A 14,037-nucleotide genomic window follows, 5' to 3' on the forward strand; every position below is an offset into this window, starting at 1 on the left:
AAATAAAATTATTCAATTTAAGCGGATAGTCATGTTCTGTTTTTTTTTTTTTTTTTTAAACGGAATTTTTACTCGACAATTGTTTTAAAAATTCGTTAAAATCAAACCGTTGGAAAATAAGACAAAACATATTCTCAAGCATGTATGCGAGAATATGCTATCGATACGACAGAATAAAAAAGATTGAAAAAAGCAGTAAACATCGCAGATATTTTCGTTAGCTTAGTTACATCAGTGTCGAGGACACCTTACGTGTATTTCGATTAGTATGATCTGGCAGTTATATTTTGATTGTGTGCTGGTATAATTCGAAATTCTCTCTTTCCCGTTGTACTTAAAAGATTAAATTACAATTGTTAACGACTTGTGGTTTTACTCATATTTGAACGTTCTGTTATCGGAGCGAGACAAGAAATACAGTATTCTGGTCATATAGTGGCATTTCGAAAAAAGAAGGTAACGATAATTAAAATAATAAAGATGTATAATAAAGCAGATTTTTAAAACTTTTAGTTTAATATTTATTTTGGGGGGAATTTATTTCCTTCAAGATTACAAAGATAGATAAAAATCGATTACAGATATCAACCGATAGATTATAGATAGTGTCAGTCGATTTTTCGAGCAAAAATTTTTCACTGATAATGATTTTGAAATGTAAAATGCAACAATTTCGCAAAAAACAAATATTAAAATGTTTTGGAAAATAATATTTAAGATTAATAAGAATAGAAATTTTCTATTCACATTGTGTCTTTATATCTGAGTTGAGTAACATTTATTGTTTTGCTCTGGTTTGTTTCAACGCGATAATATGCTCACTCTGACATCTCCCTTCAAAAACTTTTTTTTTTAATCTTTACATTATTTATTTGCAGGGAAGAGGAAGATTCAATAAATGTCAAATAAATTCACCAACTAACTAACAGTTTCTCCAATACATGTTCCTAAAAATCTTAAAAAATCTGATAGTATGGAAAAACAGAGGAAATCTTCAAATTTCGAAGAAGAAAGGTAAAGATAAAAAAATTTTAAATATCAAGTTTTGTAATCCTTTTGGATTAATTTATATTATAACACAATGATTATCGCACATGTATTAAAAGATTTAAAAAATAATATTTCAGGTTAATATAATTAGAAATTGTATATCTTTAAATATTTTCGTTTGTTTCACTTTGACATCTCATTTTGGAAAAATTCTTTTTAAGCTTTATATTATTTATTTGCAAGATTAAAAAAATACTAAATAAATTTAGTGATTAAAAATCTATGTTCCGATTTGCATAATAGGCGTAAAAAAATATAAACAAATGTAAATGCAACTATATGTTAATATTATATCAAATATTATAACAAATCGATATTTTTTTCGTAGAAACCTTCCTGAAAAATCTAGTAGTATGGAAGAACAGAGCAAATCAAACTCAAGTTTCGAAGAAGAAAGGTAAAGATAATAAAAAAATTAAAAGTATCAAGTTTTGTAACACTTTTGGATTAATTTATATTATAAAGCAACAATTATCGCACAAGTATTAAAAGATTTAGAAAATAATATTTAAAGTTAATTTAATTACAAATTGCATACCTTTATGTATTTTTTTTTATTTTACTTTAACATTTCATTTTGCAAAAATTCTTTTGAAGCTTTATATTAATTATTTGCAAAATTAAAAAAATTAATTTATCGATTAAAAATCTATGTTTCGATTCGTAAAATAGATATGGTCGTAAAAAAATATGAACGAATGTCAATGTAATTATATGTTAATGTTATTAACAAATTAGTATTTTTTTCACAGAAACCGTTCCAAAAAACATACTTGTTTAGGTGTAGAAAAATCTCCAATAGAAAAAGAAAAATTCAAAGAAAGAAGGTAAAGATAATAAAAAAATTTTAAATATCATTTTTTATAACACTTTTGGATTAATTTATATTAGAATGTAACGATTACCGTAAAAATATTAAAAGCTTTAGAAAATAATACTTAAGGTTAATATAATTAAAAATTGTATATTTTTAAATATTTTCTTTTGTTTAACTTTGACATTTTACTTTGCAAAAATTTTTTTTAATTTTTATTCTTTTTATTTGCAAAACTATAAAAATATTAAATAAATTCATTGACTAAAAATCCATATTTTGATTCGCAAACCGAATATGAACGTAAAAAAATATAAATGAATGTGACTATATGTCAACGTTATTAACAAATCACGTCATTCTTTCGCAGAAATCTTCGGAAAAAACTTTTGGAAAAACAGAGGAAATCTCCAAACTCAAGTTTCGAAGAAAAAAGGTAAATATAATAAAAAAATTAAAAGTATCAAGTTTTGTAATTCTTTCGCATTAAATTATATTATAAGGCAGCGATTATCGCACAAGTATTAAAAAATTTAGAAAAAAAACTATATTTAAGACTATTAGAAAAATATTTAAGATTAATGTAATTAGAAACCGTAAGTCTATATTGTCTCTTATCGCAGGATTGAAAAACATTTATTATTTTATTCCTGTTTGTCTTAGTGCAATTATAATATTTGTTTTACGTAATATTTTGCAAATTTTTTTTTAAGCTTTATATTATTTATTTGCAAAACTAATACATACCAAATAAATTTATTAATTAACGTTTTTTTTCAGAATCCATGTTTTGATTCACAGAATGGATTTGGACTCTAAAACGTATAATAAAACTATGTTACTAACAAATTATTGTTTTTTTTGCAGTAAACCTTCAACATCTGAATCTATTATGAAGGAACAACCCAAATCTTCGAAATATTCTAAACCGGAGTTCAGACAAATGAGGTAAGGATATAACAAAGATTAAAATTGTATAAAAAAAATATTAATTTTGTAATATTTTTCGATTAATTTATTTTTGGGATGAATTTTTTTTTCAAGATTATATAGATAGATAAAATCAATGTTTAGCAACTATTTCGAGAGATGAAACTTTTTTAATAAAAATAATATTGAAATGTAAAACGCAATAACTATTATATATAAAAATATTTACAAAATTAAGAAAATAATTTTTATGATAAAATAACTTGAAATTTTGTGTTTATGCTGTGTATTTATATGGCAAAGTTGAAAAAGGTTTATTTTAGATTATTGTTTTGTTTTGGTTTGTCTTAACTCGTCTATATATTCATTTGTTTCACTCTGACATTACATTTTGCAAAATTTTTCTATAATATTTATGTTATTTATTTGTAGAAGAGGAAAATTAAAATTAACAAATATAAAATAAGTTCATCAACTAAACGTTTCTCAAATACATGTTCCGATTTGCAAAATAGATATGGATATAACAAATGTATAAGCAAATATCAATGTAACTATGTTATTAATAAATAGGCGTTTCTTTTACAGCGTATCTTCACATTCTGTTATTAAGGAGGACCCGTCAGAATCTTCGAATATCGAAAACTTTTCCGAGTCAGATCGAAAATCGTCATCTGCCTCTATACTGAGCAGTGATGTTCCAGATAAAACCGAGCAATCTTCATCAAATCGAGAAGATTGTGTTAGGTATTATATACTTTTAATGAAATAACTTCAAAGTAATATTGCAAACTACAATATCGAGTTGAGAAACATTTTTTGTTTTATTCTAGTTTGTCTTAATGCAATTATACAGGGTGGCACCGAACGTGCCAGCGAGACTTTGATATCTTATAGGAAATTTAGTTCTGAACAAAAAATTTCTTATAAACATGGGTCAAAAAATGCTTTCTTAAGAAGTTATCGCTCAAAAACCTCTAAAATCGTGATTATTTTACACATTTTTCCAAATATCATGGAAAATGTGCGTCTTTAAACAAAAAGTACCGAAACAAAAGTTGCAGAAAATTAAATTATCTTTCAAATGAAATCAAAACGATTGTTGTATGTTCCATAGATTTTGATATAACCAGTTTCAAATGTACAAAAAGTGCTTTTGTTAGATGCGCATACCTAAATACGGTACGTTGCTTGCATGCGGTAGGGCGCCATTCAATGTTGCGCGATCTGAAATTGGCAAGTTTCATTTTCTTTTTATTTTATTTTCTTTTCCTTTTGCTCTTTCTTTATCAGAGGTTTTTGAAAGATAACTTTATAAGGAAGCATTTTTTGACCCATGTCTATAGGAAATTTTTTGTTCAGAATTAAATTTCCTATAAGATGTCAAAGTCTGGCTGAAACGTTCGGAGCCACTCTGTATATTCTTTCATTTCACTCTGACATTTAATTTCTTCTCTAAGTTTTACATTACGCATTTGCTAGAGAAAGAGTAACTAAACAGATATAAAATATATTCGTCAATTAAAAATTTTTCAAGTGTTCCGATTCGCAGAATGGACAAAATATAAATATATGTCAATTTAATTATGTTATTAACAAATCAATGTTTTTTTGCAGCCAATCTTCACAATCTGATATTACGGAGGAGCAACCCAAATCTACAAATATGGAAAAAAATGAGTCTGATAAAAAATCATCGTCTCCTTCTATATTAAGTCATGATGTTCCGGAGACATCCATCGAGCAGATTCCATCAAAACAAGAAGATTTTATTAGGTATTATATTCTTCGAGTAGAATAATTTCAAAATAATATTGTATACTACGATATCGAATTAAGAAACATTTCTTACTTTATTCTAGTTTGTCTTAATGCAATTATATACTCTTCCATTTCACTCTGACATTTAATTTCTTCTTTCAGTTTTACATTATGCATATGCTAGAGAAAGCAAAACTAAAAGATATAAAATATATTCATTGACTGAAAGTTTCTTAAATACATGTTTCGATTCGCAGAATGGACAAAATATATATCAACTTATTAAATATATCAACTTAATTACGTTATTAATAAATCGATATTTTCTCACAGCCAACCTTCTCAATCTGATATTACGGAGGAACAAGCCAAATCTACAAATGTGCAGAAAAACGAGTCCGATGAAAAATTATCGTCTCCCTCTGTACCAAGTCATGATGTTCCAGAAATATCTATCGAGCAAGCTCCATCAAATCAAGAAGATTTTATGAGGTATTATATTTTTCGAGTAAAAAAACTTCAAAATAATATTGCACACTACGATATCGAGTTAAAAAACATTTCTTGTTTTATTCTAGTTTATCTTAATGCAATTATATACTCTTCCATTTCACTCTGACATTTAATTTCTTCTTTCGGTTTTACATTATGCATTCGCTAGAAAAAGATAAATTAAACAGATATAAAATACATTCGTTGATTAAAAGTTTTTTATATACATGTTTCGATTCGCAGAATGGACAAAATATATACATATATCAACTTAATTACGTTGTTAATAAATCGATGTTTTCTCACAGCCAACCTTCTCCATCTGATATTACGGAGGAACAAGCCAAATCTACAAATGTGCAGAAAAACGAGTCCGATGAAAAATTATCGTCTCTCTCTATACCGAGTCATGATGTTCCAGAGATATCCATCGAGCAAGCTCCATCAAATCAAGAAGATTTTATGAGGTATTATATTTTTCGAGTAAAAAAACTTCAAAATAATATTGCACACTACGATATCGAGTTAAAAAACATTTCTTGTTTTATTCTAGTTTATCTTAATGCAATTATATACTCTTCCATTTCACTCTGACATTTAATTTCTTCTTTCGGTTTTACATTATGCATTCGCTAGAAAAAGATAAATTAAACAGATATAAAATACATTCGTTGATTAAAAGTTTTTTATATACATGTTTCGATTCGCAGAATGGACAAAATATATACATATATCAACTTAATTACGTTGTTAATAAATCGATGTTTTCTCATAGCCAACCTTCTCCATCTGATATTACGGAGGAACAACCCAAATCTACAAATGTGCAGAAAAACGAGTCCGATGAAAAATTATCGTCTCTCTCTATACCGAGTCATGATGTTCCAGAGATATCCATCGAGCAAGCTCCATCAAATCAAGAAGATTTTATGAGGTATTATATTTTTCGAGTAAAAAAACTTCAAAATAATATTGCACACTACGATATCGAGTTAAAAAACATTTCTTGCTTTATTCTAATTGTCTTAATGCAATTATATATTCTTCCATTTCACTCTGACATTTAATTTCTTCTCTAAGTTTTACAAGTTATGCATTTGCTAGAAAAAAAGCTAAACATATATAAAATATATTCATCGATTAAAAGTTTCTCAAATACATGTTTCGATTTGCAGATTGGACAAAATATAAACATATATCAACTTAATTACGTTATTAATAAATCGATGTTTTTTCGCAGTCAATCTTCTCAAGCTGATATTACGGAGGAACAACCCAAATCTACAAATGTGGAGAAAAACAACGAGTCCGATGAAAAATCATCGTTTCCCTCTATACCGAGTCATGATGTTCCAGAAACATCCATCGAACAAGCTCCAGCAAATCAAGAAGATTTTATTAGGTATTATATTTTTCGAGTAAAATAACTTCAAAACAATTTTGCACACTACGATATCGAGTTTAAAAGCATTTCTTGCTTTATTCTAATTTGTCTTAATACAATTATATATTCTTCCATTTTACTCTGACATTTAATTTCTTCTTTCAGTTTTACATTATGCATTTGCTAGAAAAAGATAAATTAAACAGATATAAAATACATTCGTTGATTAAATTTTTTTAAATACATGTTTTGATTCGCAGAATGGACAAAATATATACATATATCAACTTAATTACGTTATTAATAAATTGATGTTTTCTCGCAGCCAACCTTCTCAATCTGATATTACGGAGGAGCAACCCAAATCTACAAATGTGGAAAAAAACAATGAGTTTGATGAAAAATCATCGTCTCCCTCTATATCAAGTCATGATGTTCCGAAGACATCCATCGAGCAGATTCCATCAAATCCAGAAGATTTTATTAGGTATTATATTCTTCAAGTAGAATAACTTCAAAATAATATTGCACACTATAATATCGAGTTAAAAAACATTTCTTGCTTTATTCTAGTTTGTCTTAATGCAATTATATATTCTTCCATTTCATTCTGACATTTAATTTCTTCTCTAAGTTTTACATTATGCATTTGCTACAATAAAAAATCTAAACAGATATAAAATATACCCATCGATTAAAAGTTTCTCAAATACATGTTTCGATCTGCAGATTGGACAAAATATAAACATATATTAATTTAATTACGTTATTAATAAATCGATGTTTTCTCGCAGCCAATCTTCTCAAGCTGATATTACGGAGGAGCAACCAAAATCTACAAATGTGGAGAAAAGCAACGAGTCCGATGAAAAATCATCGTCTCCCTCTATACCGAGTCATGAGACATTCATCGAGCAAGCTCCATCAAATCAAGAAGATTTTATTAGGTGTTATATTCTTTGAAGAGAATAACTTTACAATAATATTGCATATCACAATATTGAATTGAAAAACATTTCTTGCTTTATTCTAGTTGTCTTAATGCAATTATATATTTTTTTCATTTCACTCTGACATTTAATTTCTTCTTTAAGTTTTACATTATGCATTTGCTAGAGAAAGAAAAGTTAAATAGATATAAAATATGTTTGTCGACTAAAAGTTTTTCAAATACATATTCCGATTTGCAGAATGGACAAAATATAAATATATGTCAATTTAATTATGTTAGTAACTAATTTTAGTTTTTTCACAGCAAATCTTCACAATCTGATATTACGATGAAACAGGCCGAATCTAGAAATATTGAAAAAAATAAGTTCGATTGGTCTTTCCTTTCAGTAATATATGATATAGCACCTGTCGAGCAGGATTCATTAAATCGAAAAGATTTTGTTAGGTATTACATTCTTTAAATTAAACTTTAAAAATAAAATTGCAAACTATACGATATAGAGTTGAGAAATATTTTGCTTTATTCTACTTTGTGTTAATCCAATTATATATTCTTTCATTTCTCTCATTTAATTTCTACTTTAAGTTTTACATTATACATTTGCTAAATAAAGAAAATCTAAACAAATGTAATGGACAAAATATAAATATATGTCAATCAATTTATGTTATTAACAAATCAATGTTTTTTTTTTTGCAGGAGACCTTCTCTATCTGATATTACGGAGGAGATACCTGAATCTACAAATGTGGAAAAAAGCAACGAGTCAGATAAAAAATCGTCATCTTCCCTTATAAATTTATAAATATAAATATATGTCAATCAATTTATGTTATTAACAAATCAATGTTTTTTTTTTTGCAGGAGACCTTCTCTATCTGATATTACGGAGGAGATACCTGAATCTACAAATGTGGAAAAAAGCAACGAGTCAGATAAAAAATCGTCATCTTCCCTTATATCGGATGATTTGAAGACATACAGCGAGAGGGTTTTATTATTTCAAGATTTTGTTAGGTATTATATTCTTCGAAATAAATAATTTTAAAATAATATCGTAATATTGCATATTACGATATCAAGTTAAAAAACTTTTCTTGCTTTATTCTAATTTATCTCTAAAGATTGTGTTTAATATTATATTCTTCGAATAGAATAACTTTAAAGTATATAATATTGCATACTACAACAGTGAGTTGAGAAACATTCCTTACATTATTCTAGTTTGTCTTAATGCAATTATATATTCTTTTATTTCACTCTGACATTTAATTTTTTCTTTCAATTTTACATTATGCATTTGCTAGAAAAAGATAAATTAAACAAATATAAAATATATTCATCGATTAAAAGTTTCTCAAAAACATATTCCGATTTGCAAAATGGACAAAATATAAATATATGTCAATCAATTTACATTATTAACAAATCAATGTTTTTTTTTTTGCAGGAAACCTCTATCTGATATTACGGAGGAGACATCTGAATCTACAAATGGGGAAAAAAGCAACGAATCCGATAAAAAATCGTCATCTTCCTTTATACTGGATGATGATGTTTCGGAGACACCCATTGAGCAGGCCTCATTAAATCAAGAAGATTTTGTTAGGTATTATATTCTTCGAAACATATAACTTTAAAATAATATTGCATATTACGATATCAAGTTAAAAAACTTTTCTTGCTTTATTCTAATTTATCTCTAAAGATCGTGTTTAATATTATATTCTTCGAATAGAATAACTTTAAAGTATATAATATTGCATACTACAATAGCGAGTTGAGAAACATTTCTTGCTTTATTCTAGTTTGTCTTAATGCAATTATATATTCTTTCATTTCACTCTGATATTTAATTTCTTCTTTAAGTTTTACATAAGTTTTGCATATGCTAGAGAAAGCAAAACTAAAAGATATAAAATATATTCATTGACTGAAAGTTTCTTAAAAACATGTTCTGTATTTGTAGGACAGTCAAAATATAAATATATGTCAATTTAATTATTTTATTAACAAATTGATATTTTTTTATAGCCAACCTTCACAATCTGACATTACGGAGAAGCAGTCCAAATCTATAAATATCGAAGAACATGAGACCGATGAGAAATCATTGTCTTCTTCTTTATCAATGAGTGAATTTTCTCCTAGGTATTATATTTTTTGACTCATTAATTATTTTCTTGTACAATTAAATGAAATAATTCTCGAGAAAAGTTATTTTTACAATAAAACGTTTTTATACGAGGTTAAATTGTTTGAGATGTAAATGCTAAGAAAAAATTATTTTTTATCACCAGAAATAAAATCTAGAAATATTTTTGATTTACAATTAAAAATTTTAACAGTCATTATTTAACGTAAAAATGACAATTCAAAGTCTAACGTATGCAATTAATAAAGAGAATTAAGACTTAACATGTCTATAACCAAGCGCTCTTTTCATTTAAAACAACAATAGTGAACCGTTCGCGGACTATGCAAGAAGGACAACAATTATGGAAAAGATCGATCCTTATGATAAAATGAACTCACCAAAATTACTTAAGGAATTGTCTTTTATTAAATTATCTTCTATGGTACCGTCTCCTATGGATTTATCTTCTGCGAAACCATTTAACATAAAATTGTCCGAGTCAGATTCGGATGCTACTGTAATCAAGCAACCGACATCAAAATCTGCGCTCGAGTTGAAATCTCCATCTTCACAAGGATGCATTCAGAAGAATGAAAGTGACACTAAACCGATAGACAACCAGTATAAGAAAGAAGAAAAACCTTGTTCAACTATTGATAACATAAAGTCTTCTACGGAATTATCTTCTACGGAACCGTTTCCTAAGGAGACAATTTCTAAGGAATCGTCTCCTAAGGAACCGTCTCCTACGAAACTGTCTTCTACAGAATTGTCTCTTACGGAACCGTCTCCTACAGAACCGTCGCCTACAGAACCGTTTCCTTCAGAACCATCTCCTACAGAACCGTCTCCTACAGAACCGTCTCCTACGGAACCATCTCCTATGGAATTGTTTTCTACAAAATCGTTTTCTACAAAATCGTCTCCTATAAAATCGTCTCCTAAAGAACCATCTCGCATGGAATCATCCCCTACGGCATCATCTTCTATGGAATCATTTCGTACGGAACCATCTTCTATAGAATCGTCTCTTATGGAACCATCTCTTATGGAACCGTCTCTTACGGAACCATCTTCTATAGGATTGTCTCCTACGGAACCATCTCCTATGAGATCGTCTCCTACAGAACCATCTCCTGCGAAACCGTGTCCTGCGGAACCATCTCTTCCGGAACCATCTCTTACGGAATTATTTTCTACAAAATCGTTTCCCACAAAATCGTCTCCTACAAAATCGTCTTCTATAAAATCATCTTCTACAGAACCGTCTCGTATGGAACCGTCTTCTACAAAACCATCTCTTATGGAATCATCTCTTACGGAACCATCTCCTACAGAACCGTCTTCTCCGGAACCGTCTCTTCCGGAACCATCTCTTACGGAATTGTTTTCTACAAAATCGTTTCCCACAAAATCATCTCCTACAAAATCGTCTCCTACGGAACCGTCTCGTATGGAACCGTCTTCTACAAAACCATCTCTTACGGAATCGTCTCCTATGAAACCGTCCCCTACGGAATCATCTCCTACGATATCGTCTCCTACAAAATTGTCTTCTACGGAACCGTTGCACACGGAATTGTGCGATTCGGATTCGGATGCTACTGTAATTGTGCGACCGATATCAAGGTCTGCCTACGAGTTACCTTCATTTTTACAAGAATGCATTCAGGAGAATGAACGTGATACTAAGTCGACAGACAATTTGTATAAGAAAGAAGAAAAACATCGTTCAATCATTGAAAAGTCTCCTATGGAATTGTGCCTTACGGAATCGTCTTCTACAAGACCAGAGAAATCTAAAGATTTGATGGAAAATGTACACGATATTATATTAGATTTTCCCGCATTTGTGCCAGCAGATAATCAAGCGGAAACTACGAGCGATAGGGAAGAGAACGCTATGGATCCTACGACATCAATGATTCAGAATAACAATCAATCTTTGCAAACAACCTCTGATATTGTAAAAGATATTTCTCCCAAATCTAAAACAACTGATAAGACTAAAAAAGACGATGAACCGGAAGATGATCCAAAATCAGACAGTAAAATAAAAAAGAAAATAAAATGTTCATCAAAATGTTGTCTTGTCGTTTTGTTAATCTCGTTAATAATATATCTATCTTTATTAATATTTCTATTACACAATTTTGGATTTTTGAATTTTTATCAGAATAAACATACTGACATTCTTCAGACTGCCGTTGTTGAATTGGAGAAGATAATATACGATGAAGATAATACCGTACGAATGTTGAACGAATATCTTGATCAAGATACATCTCTTATAAAAGTAATAGCTCTCATCGGCGATTCAATCATCGACAAGTCATACACGGTGGACATTATAAGAAAAAAATTACGCAGAAAGAGAAGAAACGGTTCTTTACCTTGGTTTCCGGACTTTGTTATCATGGAGAACTTAAGAGAAGAGCATTCCTTAACCGTTGTAGACTACGCAGAAACATTTCAAGAAGTATATAATGATCGGCCGTTTACGATATTGGCAGTTTATAAAATCGAAGAAATGAATGACAATTTGAAGCGTAGATTAGAACTAAATCAAATTATAAAAGGAGTAAACGATACTTTTATCAAAGCAGATATTAATTTCAAAATTATTTCCTATAAACTTTTAACCGATACTATTTTAGACCAATATATTATAAACATGGAGGAAAAACTAAGACAAACGTTCTCTCCAGATCAGATCTATAATATTAAACAAAGTTTGATAGAAGATCGTAGCTACTGTCAAGAAAAATATGATTGCATCAAAGATCAGTGAAAATCGCATACATAATTGTTTCCAAGAAAATGAGATTGCTAATATTATTGTATTTTAAAAAATTATTGCGTCTGATATAACAGTCCGATTAAACAATGAGTATTTATTTTCGTGTACATTCTCGATTGTAACATATTGAAATAATTTCATGCTATTTTTTAAATAGGATTTTAATTGAAAGTATTTTTTAGTTTCATAAATATGTCGAATTGCACTTAGCATTTTTTAATTAGACCGTTAGTTTATTGTCTCAATTTTCGAAAAGTAATTTTTATAACTAATAGAAAAGAACAAGATTTTCACTTTTGCATTAAAAGTTAACTTGCATATGATTTATAAGTCATAATCCGTTAATGTGAACGCGTGATAAAATTTTCGTATGCGTTTCGTATACGAAAATATACTTTCGGATTGTATCAAAAACGGACGATGATTTTTGACAGGAGATGATGCGTGATGTATTGTTCACTCGTACGTTCGGCGTAATTGACGTGCCGCTACGCACGGTTAAACAAACTCACCTTCATTAGGACTCCCGACATACGTGATATCTCCGACTTTGCTAAATTTTATTTTCCTAATCACATTTATGGATTTATGGCAATTTATAAGCAAGCGACCGCGGTCATTCCGTATGTATAAATCCTCGTAAATATGTAATGCTCTTACATAGGCTTTACGTTGCGCTACGTTGATATTACATCGGTCGTTCTTATACAATTAAAAAGTTTATTTGCAATTGTTTTGTTCTTTTTTTTTTAGTTATAAAATTCTACAAATTACACTATCAATATTAATTTAATTTATTTAAAAACGTATTTTTTTACACTATATAAATATATAGAAAAACCGCTTTGAATCTATTACTTAATTTTTTTAAACTATATTTCACTGACTTTTTTTATTTTTAATTTATAAGAATAATTACGTAATTACGTAATAATGTCTCGATTATGAGCAATAATTTGAATATATATAAACATTACCTTGTAATAGTATTTTTTATATATTTATATGAATAAATTTTTTATTATATGTGTGTAAAATAAAATGTTAATTATGAAGTAAGTTAATGATATTTAAAAATTAAAAAAATGTATTAAACGTTTAGATAAGTGCTTGCGAGTAAAATAAAAATAATTAATTTAGCATTACAAGAAACATATATGTAATATATTAATAATAATAGAAGTAACATATAAGTTATATATCTGATTTTATTAAATCTGATTTATTAAATCTGATATTATAAAATTTCTTATGATTTAGTAATTCTCTTTCCTAAATGTCCTCTTTTTAATAATCTATTTATTTCTCTTTTACTTATTGTTAGCTTTTAAGCCTGCACATAATTTTACATCTTTTTTTGATATAGGTATCTGTTATTTGCTTTTTACATTGATAATGTGATGCAAAAAAAAAATATTTGTTTGGTAATGCCATTAAACTAAAGTTACATCACACGCTTTTAGTTTTTTCCTTATTTTATTTCTTTAGATATTTTCTATCAAAATTACAAGTTTTTAAAAATTTTTTCTACCTCAAACAGTTTTGACTAAAATTACTCGAATTTTTCTAGAAAACATTTTAATTTATTCCTTTTCTATACAATTATATTGATGCAAATTATCATAATTTCTGACATATAAGAAGATAAAATTTATCACAGTTTTAAATCTAATTTTTACCCCGGAAAATATCTTGTGCAATTATTAAGTTATGT

The 14,037-nt window shown here is 28.0% G+C and overlaps 1 protein-coding gene across 11 annotated transcripts; it reads left to right on the forward strand.

Moving 5' to 3' along the window:
• The first annotated feature begins 242 nt into the window (after positions 1-242).
• Positions 243-12,722, forward strand: LOC126849869 (proteoglycan 4-like). Of its 11 annotated transcripts, none has more exons than XM_050592174.1 (20): positions 243-456; positions 879-1,014; positions 1,379-1,447; positions 1,803-1,877; positions 2,235-2,300; positions 2,732-2,812; positions 3,383-3,541; positions 4,412-4,570; positions 4,889-5,047; positions 5,356-5,514; positions 5,823-5,981; positions 6,288-6,449; positions 6,757-6,918; positions 7,226-7,378; positions 7,687-7,830; positions 8,086-8,166; positions 8,251-8,403; positions 8,837-8,995; positions 9,421-9,537; positions 9,848-12,722. In XM_050592174.1, exons 2-20 carry the CDS (start codon positions 974-976, stop codon positions 12,312-12,314), a joined length of 4,725 nt encoding a protein of 1,574 aa, XP_050448131.1. In that variant the 5' UTR covers positions 243-456; positions 879-973; the 3' UTR covers positions 12,315-12,722. The 11 variants fall into 11 exon arrangements, with proteins under 11 accessions (XP_050448131.1, XP_050448132.1, XP_050448133.1 ...); XM_050592175.1 differs by having other exon boundaries at positions 8,086-8,151; XM_050592176.1 differs by lacking the exon at positions 8,086-8,166.
• The last annotated feature ends 1,315 nt before the right edge of the window (positions 12,723-14,037 follow it).

This window comes from Cataglyphis hispanica, chromosome 5 (assembly GCF_021464435.1).
Source record: "Cataglyphis hispanica isolate Lineage 1 chromosome 5, ULB_Chis1_1.0, whole genome shotgun sequence".
Lineage (NCBI taxonomy): Eukaryota > Metazoa > Arthropoda > Insecta > Hymenoptera > Formicidae > Cataglyphis > Cataglyphis hispanica.